At 38.3% G+C, this 18,853-nt stretch overlaps 1 protein-coding gene across 1 annotated transcript in view; it reads right to left on the bottom strand.

Moving 5' to 3' along the window:
* LOC150086833 (polynucleotide 5'-hydroxyl-kinase NOL9) overlaps window positions 1-18,853 on the bottom strand; it is a 176,081-nt gene that overhangs the window by 60,030 nt on the left and 97,198 nt on the right. Inside the window, exons 6-7 of the mRNA XM_090371608.1 lie at window positions 18,743-18,776; window positions 4,713-4,849 (exon numbers count right to left, since the gene is read on the bottom strand). Coding sequence (XP_090227734.1) covers window positions 4,713-4,849; window positions 18,743-18,776 — 171 coding nt within the window. The remainder of the gene's footprint in view (window positions 1-4,712; window positions 4,850-18,742; window positions 18,777-18,853) is intronic.

The following is an 18,853-nucleotide window of genomic DNA, read 5'->3' as shown; positions in this document are numbered from 1 at the left end:
CGGGAACAGTGCAAAGTCGCAGGGAGCAAGGTCTGGACTGTAGGGAGGGTGCTCGAGAAGTTTCAGTCCTGTCGTGGTCAAATATTCGGTACAGGCTTTGGCACGGTGAGCAGGAGCATTTTCGTGATGGAGGTACCAGGTGTCCATTCTTGACTTTGGCCGCAGGTTCTTCATAGATCCAATGATTTTAGGCAGGCATTGTTCAGTATACCACTTAGCTGTGACTGTCTTCTGCGTGTCCAAAACGACACGTTCCACAATTCCACTCGATTTGAAAAATACAGCTATCATTTTCTTCTTTACAGATCGGGATTTTCTGACAATTACGGGTGTGTCGTCATCATCAAAGACCCAAACTTTGTTTTGAGCCTTGGTCGGCAGATCGTAATAGTACAGCCAAGTCTCGTCACCTGTCACGATGTTGTTCACATACCGAGATTGTCCCTTATCAAACTTTTTTAACATCTCCCGGCACCAAGTCACACGTTGTGTCATCTGCTCTTCAGTCAGTTGATGCGGCACCCAGAGAGAACAAAGTTTCTTCACGTGCAAATGATCTTGCAGAATCGAACGAATTGCTGGTGCATTTAGGCCCAAAGTATCCTCTATCTGTTGGTAGGTCACTCGCCTGTTTTCGTCAAGCATTTTCCACACAGCAGTAACGTTTTCCTCCGTAACTGACGTTCGTGGCCTTCCCGACCTCTCAGAATCCTCCAGAGTGAAATTTCCCCTTTGGAATTCTCTATACCACCTGAATATCGTTGTACGATGTGGAAAATCATCATCTAGTGCAAGAGTCATTTCTTCTAAGCACTGGTCTATGGTTAAACCACGCACGAAATTATACCGCAAAACTGTCCTTATCTCATTTCGTGACCACGATGCCATCGCAAGCACTTTTCACTCTCACTACTAATGAATAACTGAGCCCATCGACTTGGCGCGGCGGCTACTATGCACGTATGAACATGTCTCAACATGCAGCAACAAGCAGCTTCCTGTGATTCATTGTTGCGTCATATTGCAAAACTTTCCTAGTACCCTTTGTATAGTGGGATCATGACCTCCCTATCTCTACAGGCTATTGCTTGATAATCATCAAAGAACACCATGGGCTTTCCTGGCCACATCTTTACACTGCCCAGAGAACTTCATATCATAACTCCCAGATCCTTTTCTTTTTCTACTGTTTTTAATTCAACCCCATAAAGTGTATAAGTTATTTTGGGATTGCTATACCCCAAGTGTGAGAACTTGTATTTTGCTGCATTAAAACATAGCCGCCACTTTTCTGACCAATCTTGAAGTCTGTTCAAGCCATCCTGAAGAAGTACTGCTTGGCACTGATCATTAACAACCCTCTCAATCTTTACATCATCTACAAATTTTGACATCACCCACCCTATCCCTTTATCAGTATTGCTTATAAAAGTTAGAAACAACAATGGTCCAATAACCAATCCTTTGGGACCCCACTTCTGATGTTACACCAATCTGAATATCCATTAATCACAACCCCCTGCCTTTTGCCCTGCAACCACAATCCTGCGCTCCATCTTAAAATCTTGCCAGTAATCTCGAAGGACTGAGTCCTTGCTAAAACACAAATAAATTAATTCAGAATTGTTCCCTAGATCCAGCTTATGAGTTACAGTGTCAAAATAGCTTACCAGGTTAGTTAAATATGATTTTTTCTTAACAAAACCCTGATGTGTCCCCTTCAGAATGCCATTTCTATTTAAATGTCCCTGGATTGTACTCTTAATCATTCCCTCCAAAATTTTCCCTACCACTTAAGTCAGACTAATCGGTCTGTAGTTACTAACTTCACTCTTAGAACTGCCTTTATGTATTGGCAATACATTGGCACTTTCCAATCCAAAGGAATCTCTCCCAAGTCCAACGATGTCCTCGTAATTAACATCAATGGTTCGATGCATTCCTTGGCTGCTTCCTCAAAATTACTAGGTATATGCCATCAATTCCAGGAGCCTTACTTCCATTTAAGCTTGAAAGTTTTTCTAATAAATAATCTTCTGAATTTTCAATATTGCTAATTTCATGCTTTCCAGCTTCACTCACACAGACTATTCTCACCATGAAGGGTCTTTCGTCAGCAAGCATCGATGCAAAGTACTTATTCAATTTGTCAGTAACATCAGGGGCTTTAGTTATCTGAGTTATCTAAGACTTTCCCACATACACAGAGGTCCAATCTGATTTGTCTTCTTCTTCTTTGTATTCATACATAAAAAATTCATTGTCCCCATTCTTTGCTCTCTTAGCTAGCAATTTCTCATAATCTGCCTTTGCCAGCTTAACCTTTCTGTGTTACTGTTACAGATCCATTTTTAGCTATTATAGGCTTCAGTGCTTTTTATTACTCTTTTCCATGTCATCTTTTTCTGCTCTATTAAACTGATGAGTTTGTTATTCATCCATGGTGGAATCCTCCTTATGCTCTATTTATTTTCTTAATGGTATATACACTTCTGTGGCTATAGTTTTAAAGTTATTCTGTAATTCTAATATATTTACCCTTCCCCTGTAATCTGCCCAATTCATAGATTCCATGTAGTGCCTTAAACTGTCATAGTCCCATTTTTCAAAATTAAAACACATGCTTTTATCTTTTTTAACTACTGCAACATTTTTCTTCATCTAACAAACTGCATCTAACCAACGAACAAACTGCATGAGCACTACTTGCCAACAGTTCCTGTACTGTAAGCCCTGTGATATCATCTGATTCATAAGGATAAGGTCTAGGATATTTTTGACACTATTATTTTCTCTAACATGTTGGTATAAATAATCATCATCTAGTTTATACTGCAGGAAACTTTTTTCAGTAGAATATTTAACAAGCAAATTTTAAAAGCATATTTATATATTATTTGGTCCAATTTATTTTTCAAATAAATGAGACCAAATACAATGTTGTAAATAGCAGGAAAATGCATATACCAATAATGTAAATATAGATTTTCACTGTATTCGACTACTTCTGAATTAAATGCAATATAAAAATTAATATATTGTGGCTAATAATCACTGCTTTCCATGATACATGTAACATATCAAGTGATAATGAACTGTGCTGTCAATCAACTGTTCTATCGACCAACTGTCACAGTCCTGAATATTTTGCATATGCTTTTGAAGCACTCTGTATATTTAATGATGGAATGTGCACCTAAAGTATATAGAATATAAATAGTTGCAAATCTTAAAGAAAGAATATATTTTTTTGCCATGTTACAAAATGACACTTATGCTGTAATTTTAAGGAATAGTATATAACCCGTCCTAGTTTCTTGCTAAAGTGCTAATGACATTGAGTGATCTTGTACAACCAACCACATTTTTTTTATTATTTTTTTTTTATTTGCTAAATATAGTACTATCTCAAAATGATGCAATTCCTAAAAGAAATAACACCCATGTTATAAGCAACCCACATTATGTGTTAAATTCAGCAACTTGTTATGAAGTTGTTGGATTTAACAATGCCAATGCTCATTATGACAGTTTTGAAGAGATAAAAGTGCTAGTCATATTATCTTAAGTATACTTTGTACAGTGCTACTTTATTTTCATCTACTTTATTGTTTAACTGCCAGAGTCAAATCTATATTGGCAAAGGATACATAAAATAGCTTAATTTTCAATATGTACAACAGTGTGGAAAATTATAGCATACAAAGTAACACTCAGCTTTAGAGTATAGAAAAATATATTAAAAACAAATTGATGTAGTCTAATTACACTTTATCACTCACACAGTTAAAAAATTTGCATATGTTCCAAGAATAGAATTTGCTTAATTATATACAAACAAATTTGTTGATAAACAGATATATCAACATAAATGTTTTAACAGCCGAATGACAACTTCACATTTTGAATTAACCAAATCAAGAATTCTGTTATTCTTACACTTTTCCTGTATAGTGCAGAACATATAATTTGATATTAGCAGGCATTAGTAACTATCCTGATCCTGCCAGAAGGTCATTCAATAAGTTCCACGGCAATTTCATATTATGCCAGTAGTGCCAAAACATTTTAATTTTGTTTCAATGAATCATCATAATAACTACTGAATTTAAAATCTTTCAAAAAAAAATTATTTGCAATTTTATATTTTTCACACCAAATATAAATTTATTAAATTAAAAATATTTTTTCTTGGTTTATATATTTTATTCAATTTTATTTATAACAAGATTAAACCTTTTGACTCACATAAAGGGCTAGCTGTGGTTGGTCCTGGGGTAATACAAGGATATAATTTTGCACATGTGAGACTCAGCTCATATGTTTCCACAAAAAGTGCATAACTCATTAAACTGCAGTGCTAGCATACTGGCAATCAAAAGCAGTTAAAATGAAGCTGCTAACTCATCTGGCCACTTTGGGACTGTATCAGAGTATATAAAAAGAAACAAGATTGGCATTTTCAAATTAAGTAGACTGCTTATACATTATGTTTAAATATTTCATTTTTTGTGCTAATACTTCATATTAAGGTCTGTCCTTGGCCATAATGAGAAAAAAGAAGCTCCTGATCATACATAAGTTGGCTTATGTATAGAGTCAGACCCTCTGTGAACACTAACATAAACCATTACCATTTAAAAAGAGGAGAATATGTTATGTGATCATCACAAAAATATCAATCTTTCTTAAATAATAAATACTGAACTCACCTATAGTCCATCCCATTGTATTGATGAACAAAGGATAACTGCAGTAATTCTGTAGATAAAATTCACACAAATCACGAATACTTGTACTATAGATTTCTGGTGTACTGTTAATGCTAACACCTCCAACAAAATGCATTCTGAAAGGGTGAAGACAAAAAGAAATTGAAAGCACTGATAACATTCTCATAGTGTTTACAAAAATTATAATAGGTAAATGGCCTTTAAATTTGAAAATCAACATATGAGGTATGGCAGTAAAGTTTCCGGACTGGTAAAATAAAAAGAACACAAAGTGAAGGAGATCAAAAATGGTTTTATTTTTATTCAAAGACATCATCACCTGTTTGAATGCACACTTAATACACTGTTATAAAAGTTTCTGAAGAGAGTCAAGCAAAGGCACACAAAGAGGTGTTGTCCAGTTTGAAGGTTACGTATTTCTTTATGTCCTTAACATCCTGAAATCTCTTTCATTGAGGGCAGTTTTCACTTTGGGAAAGAGTGTGCTAGATAAGGAGAGTAGGGCAGATGGTCGATCTGTAAAATTCCATGTTTCATCAGAAATGTCTTCACAACAAGTGCAGATACTTATTCTCTGGGTGTTCAGATGCTTAGTCTCTGGGTCATACAGAAACATCCAATACTCATCTCCAGTGACAATACAGTTGAGGAAATTAGGACTGTCTTGTCAAGTCTGGATAAAGTCTGCATGATGACACTTTGTTTCTACTCATCCGTGAGGCTGTGCAGAACAAATTTTGCACAGCCATTCCTTTTCCCTAAATTTTCATGCAGAATTTAATTGCCTCTTATTCATATTATCAGTCATCATTATGAGGGTCAAATGACCATCTATATGTTGTCACAATTTCCCAAACTTTTGCAACTGCCCTCATTTTGAGAGTTTGACGGATGCCCACTTTTTGGGTCACCATGAACAGCCTCACATCCATCTTTGAATCACTTATACCATTCAAACACACTGGTATGACTTAACAGTTTCAACACTTCATACATTTCTGTTGCAGATTTTCCCAGTTTAAAGCAAAACTTGTAATTTGTTCATTGCTCCATTGCAAAATCGTGACATAGAACACTAACACTACTAATGAAACTGGTTGTTACTTGCAACCTCCCAGTCAACTAGACAATCTCTGTAGCACCATCTGTTGGAGGAAGTTGAACTACAACATACCACTTTGGTTTATTTTCAAACTCATCGAATATGACTGCAAAAGCACACCAATCCAGGTTGGTTGGTTGACATGTTTAATGGCACAAGGGCTGCTAAGGCCATATTGTGCCTGATTCTATTCAGTAGTGCAATTACCAGTTAAAATCTGTAAAATAATCTCGTCTGCTTTAAGAAATAAAAGAACTCAGCTAGATTTGCATTGTCTCCAATCAGATGGGGTAATGTCAAAGGTTCTTGCAGATGTGAAAGCAATTTGAAAATTTTGTTTCGATAATTATTATAATGATTGCAATTTATTATAATATGCCTCACCATAAGTGTAGTCTGACAAAATGTACAAATAGGCGGATCTTCCCCCTTAATTAGATAGATATGGGTTAGATACGTATGCCCAATACGCATCCTAGACAGGATCACTTCCTCTTGCCTATTTGATCACATGCTTGATGGCCACAACTTAGGTTCCTGTTTAAGTTTAAGCAGTTTATTGCCACACTGAGCCTGCCAGATTTGCAACCATTGATCTTCACACACGTTTTTTATGACTGATTTGTAGTCTGCATATGGCACTTGGTAGTTAGGAGATCTTGCAATGATTGGATGTTTAGCGGCTTGATCTGCGTATTCATTTCCTTTGATGCCTACATGACCTGGTATCCAACAGAAACTGACTGATTGGTTTACAGCTTGTAACGCAATAATCTGTGATCTAATTTGCTTCAAGATGGGGTGGATTGGTTCAGATGGATTTTTCAATGATTTTATTGCACTCAGAGAATCAGAGTAGATCATAATTCGCTTCCTGGACAAATCAATTACGTGATCCAGAGCTTTTTAATCGCCCACAGTTCAGCAGAATAGACGCTGCACTGGAAGGGACACAGAAGTAGAAAAGATAGAAGAAACTGCAGCTGTGCCCACTGTCGTACTTGTTTTCGAGCCATCGGTATATATTTGAAGACACCGAGAATTTTCTGCTACATGTGCAGCATGGAGTTTCCTGATGGTAAGGTCTGCTGCTTGCCTTTCCCCCCATTGTTGGAATAAGAAGTTACAGACCAGTGTATAATCAGACCATGGAGGGTCGTGATTGCTCAGTTCCTGAAAGACATTACCCACGTCTAGATTCCAACATTGTGTTAACTGTAGCAACCTTATCCCAATAGGCTTGTTTTCGTTAGGTTTGTTTTGATAAAATGTGGTCCATTGGGGCTCAAATAAGTATGGGGAGATAGGATGAAAAGGAAGACTCCGTATTTTTGCTGCATAGTCGAGGATCAACATTTTCCTCCGAAGATGGAGTGGAGGTTCGTGTGCATCTATATATAGACTCTGCAGGGGATGTTCTGAATGCTCCTAAAGCAATTCTTAGGGCACTGTGATGGATAGTGTCTAGCCGAGTTAGTGCACTTTTCCTGGCAGAGTCATAGATTGGAGCTCCATAATCCTAGCAAGATCGGATTAATATCCGATATAGTCGAAGCAGAGTGTATCGGTCAGCACCCCACGTCAATGAAGATAGTACTCGGAGGATATTTAATTTTTTTAAGCAAATGGTTCTCAGATATGTGATGTGTTGTGAGAAGTTTAATTTATTGTCCAGGATTAGGCCAAGAAATCTGATACTATTGGAAAGAGGTATGGTGAAATTTTTAAGATGCAGTTCAGGCTCAGGGTGGATCTTACGTTTTTTTACAGAAATGAATACAGTTAGATTTTTGTGCTGATAAGCGGTAGCCATTGCGAGACATCCACTGCTCAATTTTGTTAATTGAGATCTGAAGCTATCTCTCAATAGAATTTATAGATTTTCCTTGGCACGAAATCATGAGGTCATCTGCATAGTGATATAATTCTACTGTGCTTGGAATATCATGGATGATATTGTTTATTCTTATTAAAAATAGCGTAGGAGTCAAGATAGATCCTTGAGGGACCCCCCTCCTCCTGTATATGAATTCTAGAAAGAGCATTTAGATGACTAACCTGAAAGGTTCTGCCCTGGAGAAAGCTCTGAATAAACAAAAGAAGCCTGCCTCGTAGACCAAAGGTGTAAAGATCCCGTAGAATACCGAAACGCCATGTTGTATCAAAGGCCTTTTCTAAATCGAAACTTACCATAACGAGGTGGTCATTTCTGACAAAAGCGTTTCTGATGTTTGATTCTGCTTTGGCCATCATATCTAATGCAGATCTATTTTGCCGAAAGCCATACTGATTTTTATGTAAGATGTTATGTGACTCAAGAAACCAGGTGAGGCGCTTGAGAACCATTTTCTCCAGTGTTTTTCCCAAACAACTAGTTAAGGAAATTGGACAATAATTTCCTGGATTAGAGAGGTCTTTTCCTGGTTTATGGATGGCTAATACAAGTGAATGTTTCCAAGAGCGAGGATAAACATGTTCCTCAAAAATTCTGTTAAAAAATATTAAAAGAATTTGTAAAACAGTATCATTCAAGTGTTTTAGCATAATATTTTTGATTTTTGATTTGATTTGGTAGTTGTTGGCGCATCGGCTTCTGTGGCCATATTGCACCTCCCAAGGTTTTTGCAGTACTTTGATCCAAGCCCGAGGCGGGAATCGAACCCGCGACCTTTGGGTTGCCGGGCAGTTACTTTACCCACTCGGCTAGCCCGGTCGGCCTTTAGCATAATATAAAATATACCATCAGGGCCAGCTGCACTATTGGGTGCTCTGTTAAGAGCATCCGTTAACTCGGATATAGTAAAAGGCTGATTATATGGAAGAGACAGACCGGTGTTGAAATTTAACTTATACCTTTCTGCTACCACTTTAATTTGTTGGAATGAAGTACCAGATGAATTTGCTGCTAAAATTTTTACAAAAGCTTTAGCAAAAGCATTTGCAATGTCTTTGGAGGAAGACAGTTCCTGTCCATTACAGATCAATATTGGAGAGGATGACAATGGATATTTGCCATTCAGATGTTGGATTTTCCTCCAAATTAATCTAGTATCGGTGTTTTTGGTGATAGTGGAAGCGAACTGAATCCAAGAATCTTTTTTGGCTTTCCTTCTTATTTGTCGTGCTTTAGCATTTAGTTTCTTGTAATTTATAAGGTTAATAATAGTGGGATGCTTGCGGAAAATATTCCAAGCTTTGTTCTTTTCTTTTTTTGCTCTATTACATTCATCATTCCACCAGTAGTTTTTGCACCTGCGTGGATGAGTTGAAGACTGAGGAATAGCTTTGTCAGCTGCTGCTAGTATCCGTTTAGTAATATGGTCATTAGCTTCATCTATTGACTGGTTTCTAAAACTGTACTTAAGGAAAATTTTTCCCAGTTTGCCTTTGTAAATTTCCATCTTCTGCGAGTTTCCGGATAGGTGGTGGGGGTAGTTTGGAATTTACAAGTAACTGGAAGATGATCACTATTGTGGGGATTATCCAATACCGCCCAATGTATACTTGGGTACAGAGCGGGGGAGCAGATAGACAGATCTATGGCTGAAGTATTTCCCGAGGAAAAATGAACATGAGTATGTGCACCGGTATTCAGCAGAGTTAGATTTTGTTTGTCCAGTAATGTTTCTATTAGCTGCCCTCTTTTATCCATATGGAGACTTCCCCCTAATGGGTGGTGTCCATTAAAGTCACCCATCAAACAAAAAGGAAGTGGTATCTGGGCAAGGAGCTCATCAAAGTCTCTGAGTATATACGTTTGGTTTGGCGGAAGATAAATAGAAACAAGAGATAAAGATATTCCAATTTCTATTCTTACAGCAACAACTTCTAAATTAGTTTTTAAGGGGATTTGTCTAGACGGATTAGTAATGGATACCAAAACCGCTACACCTCCATGGGCTGCAGTTGCTGCATTCCTGTCATTCCTGTACAAAATATATTTCTTTATTGAGGGGGTCACTTGTGGAATTAATGTTTCCTGTAAACAAATGCCTGCTGGATTGAAATCTCGGATTAGGTCATAAAGTTCATCTGTATTAGTACGTAGTCCTCGACAATTCCATTGTAAAATGCACTTCATTATTTAGTTTTGGTGATAGGATGATCCGGTTGCCTTTTAGAGGCAGTACGCTTATTGCGATCTATTTTAATTTTATCTTTTTTAGGAAAGGTAGGTAGGTTGTCCAGTGTCCATAACTTCTTCGGCATGAATTTCTAATATAGGTTCTTGTTGAGTTTTGTCATCTGTATCCATTTCTGCAGTATTAATTTGGGTTTTAGTAGAAAATTCAGCCTTTGTCATCCTGGTCTCACTTCATGACTTGATGCCACTAGTGGTGGGGATGGAAATTGGAGTATTACAAGTCTGGTCTCTGTTGTTTTGCTTCAAGGATGGCTGAGGAACTGAAAGCTGAGCTCTAGTCCATTCAGCAAGTGATATGTTCGGTGGAACTGAGTCATTGGTTTGTGTAGCAATTGAACGATATTTCTTTGTAACATCTGCATATGTACGTGCAGTAGTATCTTTCAGTATTTGTCGTCTCGCTTCCTGATGTCACTTTATTTTCAACTTTAAATTTCTGTATTTTTTTTCCAATTTTGGAAAGTTGGAAAAAAACTCGGCCACATAACTCCATAACATATTTCCATAAATCTTTCCACAATTCGGCCCTGGAAAGATTGTGCAAGGCTCAAGGGGTAGAATTTTTTTCAGCCTGGACTGTACTTGTTAACAGGAGAGATTGCTTCTACAGGGATGGGATACACTTAAATAGAAAGGGTGCAAGAATATTTGCTGATGCTATCGATGCAGTGTCAGGTGGGTCGGAAAACTGCTAGCTTGGGGGGAGACAAAGACTAAGAGATTAACAGTAGCCACTGGCAGGTGGTGGGGGTAGGCAAAGACTAAGAGATTAACAGTAGCCACTGGCAGAGGTGAAAGAGATTCTTGCACTGCTTCTATTGGAATGAGCAGAAGCCTGAAAAACAAGATGCAGGATATTTCAGAGACTGCTGGAAGTCATTGCGGTACAAGTAAACACATGGGTTGTGTTAGGGTAGCTAAGAATAGAAACAGGTGCAGGTATACTTGCGTGTACACCAATGCTAGGAGTTTAGTAAATAAATTTGATGAATTTATTTGAGGTATTGCTCAAAACATCGAAAGCAGATATTGTTGGGATATCAGAGACGTGGTGTCACACAGATATAAGGGATGCAGAACTGCAATTTGGGGACAACGTCTACAGAAAGGATAGACAGGATAGGAAGGGGGGAGGGGTTATGCTATTAGTTAAGAAACACATAAAAACCAAGGAAGTGAAGCCAGTCGACATCGCTGGACAGTGCAGTGTGGAGTCAGTTTGGTGTGGCATAATCATTGGGAGATCAAAATTGAGAGTAGGAGTGTGCTATAGGCCTAATGACTCTGATGAGTATAATAAGGAACTGTACAGGGAAATAGAGTGGGCCAGTAAATCAGAGTGTCTTATAATGGGAGATTTTAATTTCCCAGATATTGACTGGAATTTGAGGGCTGGTCACTCACACACTAGCAAGGCTTTTGTGGATTTATTGGATGATTGTTTTCTACACCAGCATGTTCGGGAGGCAACTAGAGGGAGTAATACTCTTGATCTGATTATCAGTAGTGATTCTTCATGCATTAAGAATCTGCACATAAAGGAACCACTAGGTGGCAGTGATCACAGTGTGCTGAAGTGGGATTTACTCAAGGAGGTAACTACCATCAGAGGTAAAGGGAAGGGTTTTTGCTTTCGTAAAGGCAACTATGATGGCCTGAGACAGTATTTAAATTCTATACAGTGGGACCAACTGATGATGTTACCAACAGCAAATTCAAAATGGGAAGCATTCAAGGAACTAATCTTGGAAGCTACTAGGCTTTACATACCAACCAAGAAATATTGTTCAAGGTTCAGGCCTAAATGGTTGTCAGATGAACTAATGAGACATATGGCAAAGAAGAAAAATGCATGGGATACATACAAATTAATGGGTGACATGGAAGCCTATGATAGATATAAGTTGGTCTGTAACCAAGTCACAAAGGAGATTAGGCAGGCAAAGGCAGACTACAAAAATCCTTGGCAAAGGATGCAAAGAAAAACAGAAAAGAGTTCTTTACCTATTTAACCTCAAGAAGGAAAGGGATGAATCAGATTGGTCCACTGGACGTTGATGGTTCAACAGTTGAGGATCCTGCTCGGTGGCTAACAATCTAAAAGAGTATTTTGCATTTACATTCACACATGAGGAGTTATTCAGGAAGGGGAATGTCGTAGGTGAAGTAAACATTGGCAGTGAGCTAGATGATTTTCTAATAACTGAGAGGAAAGTGGAGGAGAAATTGTTGAGGATAAACATAAAAAAGGCACCCGGGGTGGATGGGATCTATCCAGTTATATTAAAGGAGGCAGCAAAGGAAGTAAGCAAACCCCTAGCCATAATTATGAGAGCTTCTTTGGACTCAGGGGAGGTACCCATAGACTGGAGATGTGAAAATGTAACCCCAATTCACAAAGGAGGATCAAAGGCTGACACAAGTAATTATAGACCTGTTAGTTTAACTTTGGTTCCAGGAAAATTAATGGAGGCACTGGTTAAAGAAGCACTGCAGGATCATCTAGACAAGAATTCAGTTATAGCTCAGACACAGCATGGTTTTGTTAAGGGCAGGTCTTGTCTGACCAATTTTATTGGATACTATGATGTAGTCACAAAAGAAATGGATGCAGGGAATAACTTTGACATTATATATTTGGATCTTAGAAAGGCTTTTGATACTGTTGCGCATGGAAGACTGCTGCACAAATTGGAGCAGTGTGGCATTGGAGGCAAATTGCTGCTATGGATAAAGGGATGGTTGAGTGGCAGAAGACAGAGAGTGGTAATCAATGGACACTGCTCAACTTGGACTATTGTTATTAGTGGAGTTCCTCAGGGTTCAGTGTTGGGTCCATTGTTGTTTTCTGTATTTATAAATGATATTGATGATGGTATATCAAGCTTAATGTCCAAGTTTGCAGACGATACAAAGGTTGGCAGGGTTGTTAAGGACACTACTGATGCTATGCTGCTGCAGCAGGATCTGGAAAGGTTGAGCAGATGGGCTGAGAGGTGGCAAATGAAGTTTAACATTGACAAATGTAAAGTACTACATATGGAAAACAGTAACCCCAGATCAACGTATCAACTGTGTGGTACTGCGCTGACAGTGGTAGAGAATGAAAAGGATCTGGGGGTAATTGTGCAGGCAGATATGAAGTTCTCTGAGCAGTGCAGACGAGCTGCAAGAGTAGCTCATGGTGTATTGTGAATGATATACAGGAATTTTTCTAGCAGGGATAGGGATGTGATTATTCCCTTGTATAAGACATTGGTCAGGCCACACCTTGAGTACTGTATACAGGTCTGGAGGCCTCATTTCAAGAAGGAGGTAGAGCTGCTGGAACGAGTACAGAGAAGGGCAACAAGATTAGTCAATGGAACAAAGGGTTGCTCTTACGAAGAAAGGCTTAAGTTTTGCAAATTACAGAGTCTGGAGACTAGGCATCGGCGAGGTGATCTGATAGAGGTGTATAAAGCCTTGAGTGGTTTAAGCATGCTCAATGCCGATGGGATTCTTCCTCTTGCTCAGAATAATCACCTGAGAGGGCATAAATTCAAATTGAGGAAGGACAGATGTTGGATAGATGTGCGGAAATTTGCCTTTAGCCAGCGGGCAGTTGGTTTGTGGAATAGACTTCCATCACTTGTTGTTGAAGTTGATAGCCTAAACAAATTTAAGGCTCAGCTGGACAGGTATTTCGAACGAATGGAGGGGTGAAATGGGAGTAGTGGTGGTTTTTTTTTTTTTTTTTTTTTGGCTTATGCTGAATAAGCTTGCTTTCTCGCATCATATGCCTCTACTAATGCTAATGCTAAACTCGCAATTTCTAGAATAATCAGGGTGATCTTCCCTGCGGTTAGGGCAAACTGGAGATGTAGCAGTACAGTCTGTTTGAGTGTGATCCTGGGATCCACATTTTGGGCATATTGTATTTCTTCGACATGTTGCCTGAAAGTGTCCAAACTTTTGACACTTATAACACCGTATTGGATTTGGTATATACAGGCGGATATGGCAATTTAGATAACCAGCTTTTGCAATATTTGGTAAGTTTGGAGTACTGAATGCGAGAATTACACTGTGGGTTAGAATGAGACTGCCATCTCTACGAGTCAAAATTCTCTTAGCTTGTATGACCTTTTGGTCTTTAAGTTCTTGTACAAGCTCCTCTTCTGTTACATTCAATAGATCCCACTCAGAGATAACACCTTTGGAACTATTTAGGGTTGAGTGGGGAGATATTTTAATAGGGATACCACCAAATATTGTCATCTTTAACAACAATTCTGAATGTTTCGACTGTGTAGTTTCCACAAGCAAATCCCCTGATTGTAACCTTTTGACCATTTTAGGTGATCCAGCAGCATTTTCTAGAAATCTCTGTATAATAAATGGAGAGAGTTTGCTCACTCTCTGCATTGACTAGATAAGGAATGGATAATCAGGAAAGTTGGATACTTGGGTTGATGATTATCTATTTTTAAGCGCTTATGTTGTGCACTACCTTCATCAGAGTTATACCAATCTATGGTATTTGAGCTTGAAGGCTCTAAGGCTGGATAATTTTCTTTATCCATGTCGGCTCCTTTTTGCCCTGGGGGATTAGCTTTTCCACCCAGGTTACCAGCCCCACCACAGGGAGGCAGGAGCAGTGCCGCTTTAGTACGGTTAGTATATACAATAGGAGTTAGTATATACAATAGAGAAAAAGGTACTTTCCTTTTTCTGGCTCTCTTTCTATACTTTTTAAAAGTAGAGCTAATCAACAGAAAGACTGAACGAAATAAAACAAGGAAAAACTCAGTCGCTTTTGGAATCGCAGTACTATTTAGCACAGAAAATCGCTTGGCACCCGGGGCCCACCAATCCAGGAACTCTATTGCCACACCTTATACAAGTTACTGCATTAACATCATTTATGTACAACTAAAATTCTCCAAAACTATCCAATATTTACATAAAAGGCCCATCTTTTCAATGCTTCTCATACTATGAATTCCCTCACGACAAGTCCCTTAATTCTTAACTTCAAATAAATAATGCTGTCTAAATAGAGAAGTATACTGTCACTTATTCTTATTTGAGTGCCACCATCCAGACTGAACTGTTTCAGAAGTTACCCCTTATCAGTGGGTGAGTGGGCAGATAGGCACCAAGAATGCAAGAGTCAACAATATGAGAAGGGAAAAGATGATTACATGTTTGAGAACAGGTGACAACTTCCCCTTACGTTTATCTCCTTAAGGAATGAATGAAAATTATAGTCTACAGAAATTCATATTCAATATTGAAAGGTACCTTCTGTCTTCCTGACTTTCAACAGGGGCACAAAATCCTTGTCCCATTTCTTGCCAAGGATCTAAACAGTATCAAAAATATAATTCAGGAACCGATAGTAGAGTGAGCATCATGTTCTAAAATAGACAGTATCCAAATAAATTTCAGTGACTAACGGAAAGGGAAGGGAAGTAATTCGTATTTTTTGAATTTTTTTTGTAAAGCTAAGTGAATAAGGTGGATGTGGCAGCAATTTGTACCCACACTGATATATTTCAGTCACTGTGATTGCTGATGTGTGAGTGGGAGCACTGTCTTTGGGAAACAAAACATATTTTGTCAGCATGTTTTTTTTTCTTTTGGACTTGATAGCAACTTGTAAATGATATAATAGGTTAGCATAGTATACGCATAGCAGTTTGGCCTGTTGGAAGGTTGTCCATCATTATTATTCCTTTGGAATCCCAAAAGATTGCTACCATGACCTTTACAGACAATGGAACTGTTTTGCCTTCTTTGAAGACAGGGAACTCAGACATTTCCATTGTTTGGACTGCTGCCTTGACTCAGGCTGATAGTGGCAACTGAATGTCTTGTCCATGGTCACAAATACTAGCAAACATTTTCCAGATCTGATTTGTAACATGCCAATAACACTTAGCAAGCATTGCAATGACAATGACATAAAAAATCTTTTATGCCATTTAAACACAAGCTCCTGATGTAGTACCTCCCCCAATGCTTTCTCGTTCATTTCACAAATATACGTGGTCCCAGTTGTAATCTCAATGATGTCAATTTCTACTTACAGTCTGCCAAACCCCAGGAGCTTTTTCTGACAGAATCTCAGTTATTGGTTGATTCAACCACTGCTCATCTCACTTTTCTGAATTATTTGATGCATGATTCCTTTCGCTTCAAAGGTGGTAGTATGCATAAGTCCATTCTGATATTCCTTGTCAGAAACTTAGTAATTTGGAATATCCTCTTTTCGATCTGCTCTGGCTTAAAATCTCTCTACCCATTTTGTCAAATTCATCTATTGCCTCTACTGTTCTCCCAATTCCACTAACCCCTTGGAATTCTTTGGAATTCTCTTTGAAACTTTCCAACTTTCCTAACACTGAGATAATTTTCCTTAGCGATTTTAATGTTTACAAATCCAGCTGGCTTCCGTTTTCTAGTCACACAGAACCAGCTGGTCGAGATGATGAGGCTTTTGCAATTATTAAAGATCTTGCACAGATCGTTCATTTACCTACCAAAATACCAGACAATTGCAACCACACAGCGAACACACTTGATCTTCTCACAGACAATCCCTCCAAGTACACAGTGAGTGGTCCTTAACTGGCTTGTTTCCAAATCTTCAGTTTCATTTTCTGCCTACACCAAAGCTCGCAACAACTGTAAAGCAACTGTTAATCAGTGATTGCTTCTTGTCCAAATGATAGCCAACATTCTGGTCTCTTGCCAAAGCTGTTGGCCGCAACTTTTGCCCATCTCTGCTCCCACCTCTGTCAAAACGAGATGGTTCTGTTGTCACTTCAGCCAAGGATAAAGCTGAACTGCAAGCATCCTATTTTTCTTCCAACTCATGTATTAATGATCTTGGTAAAGAACTGCCCACCATTCCCATTACGCTCCATTCAATGCCTTCTGTGGTCTCAAAAGGAATTCAGAAGGATTTCGATGAATCTTAAAGTTAAGAAAGCTCCAAGTGATGACAGTATTTCTCCACTTGTTCTCAAAACCTGTGCTCCTCAACTTACTCCTGTTCTGTGTAGATTTTTTTTTCACTTTCTTATTCCAAAGGTGTTTTCCCTTCTGCTTGGAAATTTGCAATTACTAAAGACCTGGAGTGGATGGGAGGGTGACAAATCCCTCCCATCCAATTATCATCCCATTGCAATTACTTCTACTCTTTCTAAAGTAATGGAGAAATCAATCAACTGCCAACTCTTAAACTATCTAGAAACCTTCCATCTGATCCCCAGTATGGATTCCGTCAGTGTTGATCCACTGGTGATATTCTAGCTTGTGTTACCCATCTTTGGACAAATTCAGTGGAAAAGTTTGATGAAACTCAAGCAGTTGTTCTTGACATTTCAAAGGCTTTTGATCGTGTTTGGCATAGAGGATCCAAATAAGCTTCCATCTTATGGTTTTCCAACTGTTATTTGTAATTGGGTATCCAGTTTTCTCTCTGACTGCTCACTGTGGGTGATGGTGGATGGCTCTCTGTCTTCTAAATTCTCCACTAACGCTGGTGTTTCCCAAGGTTCAGTTCTTTCTCCTACTCTTTTCGTCTCGTATATTAATGATCTTCTTCCACTGACCAGAAATCCAATCCATAATTTTGCTGATGATAGCATATTCATTCCATCTTCAAGTTTGAGAAAACTTATCCTGCTCAAAAGCTGCAACTTCTCGAATATCCACTACCAATTCCTTAACTGTTGATCTCCAAGTAATTCTCCAGTGGGGCAAAGATAACTTAGTTGATTTCAACCTTTCTAAAACTCAGTCCTGTCTTATATCTTGCAAAGAGGATTCTTGCTTGTGCTCCTATGCTTATCTTTGAAGACACTTCAATTTCTAGGCAAAGTCATATATATCCTTTGGGGATTACTCTGACTTCTAATCTCTTTTGGCATAAGCAAATTACATATATTGCTTCCTCTGCATCTAAAAAACTGGGTTTTTCTCTTTCGCTCTCAGCGTTACTTTTCTTCCAAACAGCTGTTCACTCTGTACAAATCGCAAATCCGCCCTACCATAGAATATTGTTCCATCTGGGGCGGTGCCCCAAGCCTCTCTCAGGTTTCTAAGATTCCATTCGAAAGAGGGCAGTTATGTTAATTAATGACTCATCTCTAACAGACTATCTCCACTTTCTGTCTCATAGGCGTTCTTTCTGCTGCATGCCTTTTCTATAGATACTTCCATGGGCACTGTCTCACTGCAGAGCATATTGTGACTTTGCATACAACTGGGGAAAGTTTCAAGGTTAACTGCTGTGCCTTTGTTTCACAGGTGGCACTTGACGTGTAATGGCTGCATGTACAGTCTCGTTAATAGCCACAAGTCATACACATTGTTTTACACACAAATTATTCTTTATAACTACTTACATGCATATTACAGTTTATATATACTCACATGCATATACACTTCAGAGATTTCAATGCACTGTTTTACTTCATATTTTTGCATTTATCTTCTGAATAAATATATACATACGTGTGTATATGTGCATGCATATGTTCTGACAGAATGTTGGTTATTGGTTGATTCAACCACTGCTCATCTCAATTTTCTGAATTACTTGATGTATGATTCCTTTCGCTTCAAAGGTGGTATTATGCATATGTCTGTTCTGATATTCCTTGTCAGAAACTTAGTAATTTGGAATATCCTCTTTTCGATCTGCTCTGGCTTAAAATCTCACATGCACACACAAATGCACACAAAAATAATGCACACAAAAATAATTACCTTTCAGGTGTACACTGATGTGTAAATGGAGGACCTGTAAAAATAAATGCATAAATAAAATATATTAATGGAAAATCATTAGCATATTTCTTACAAATTAATGAAATTACC

The sequence above is a fragment of the Mastigoproctus giganteus genome, chromosome 4 (genome assembly GCF_048544385.1).
Source record: "Mastigoproctus giganteus isolate SK-2022 chromosome 4, ASM4854438v1, whole genome shotgun sequence".
In the NCBI taxonomy this organism is placed as follows: Eukaryota; Metazoa; Arthropoda; class Arachnida; order Uropygi; family Thelyphonidae; genus Mastigoproctus; species Mastigoproctus giganteus.
This window is presented reverse-complemented; position numbering and strand designations above follow the sequence as displayed.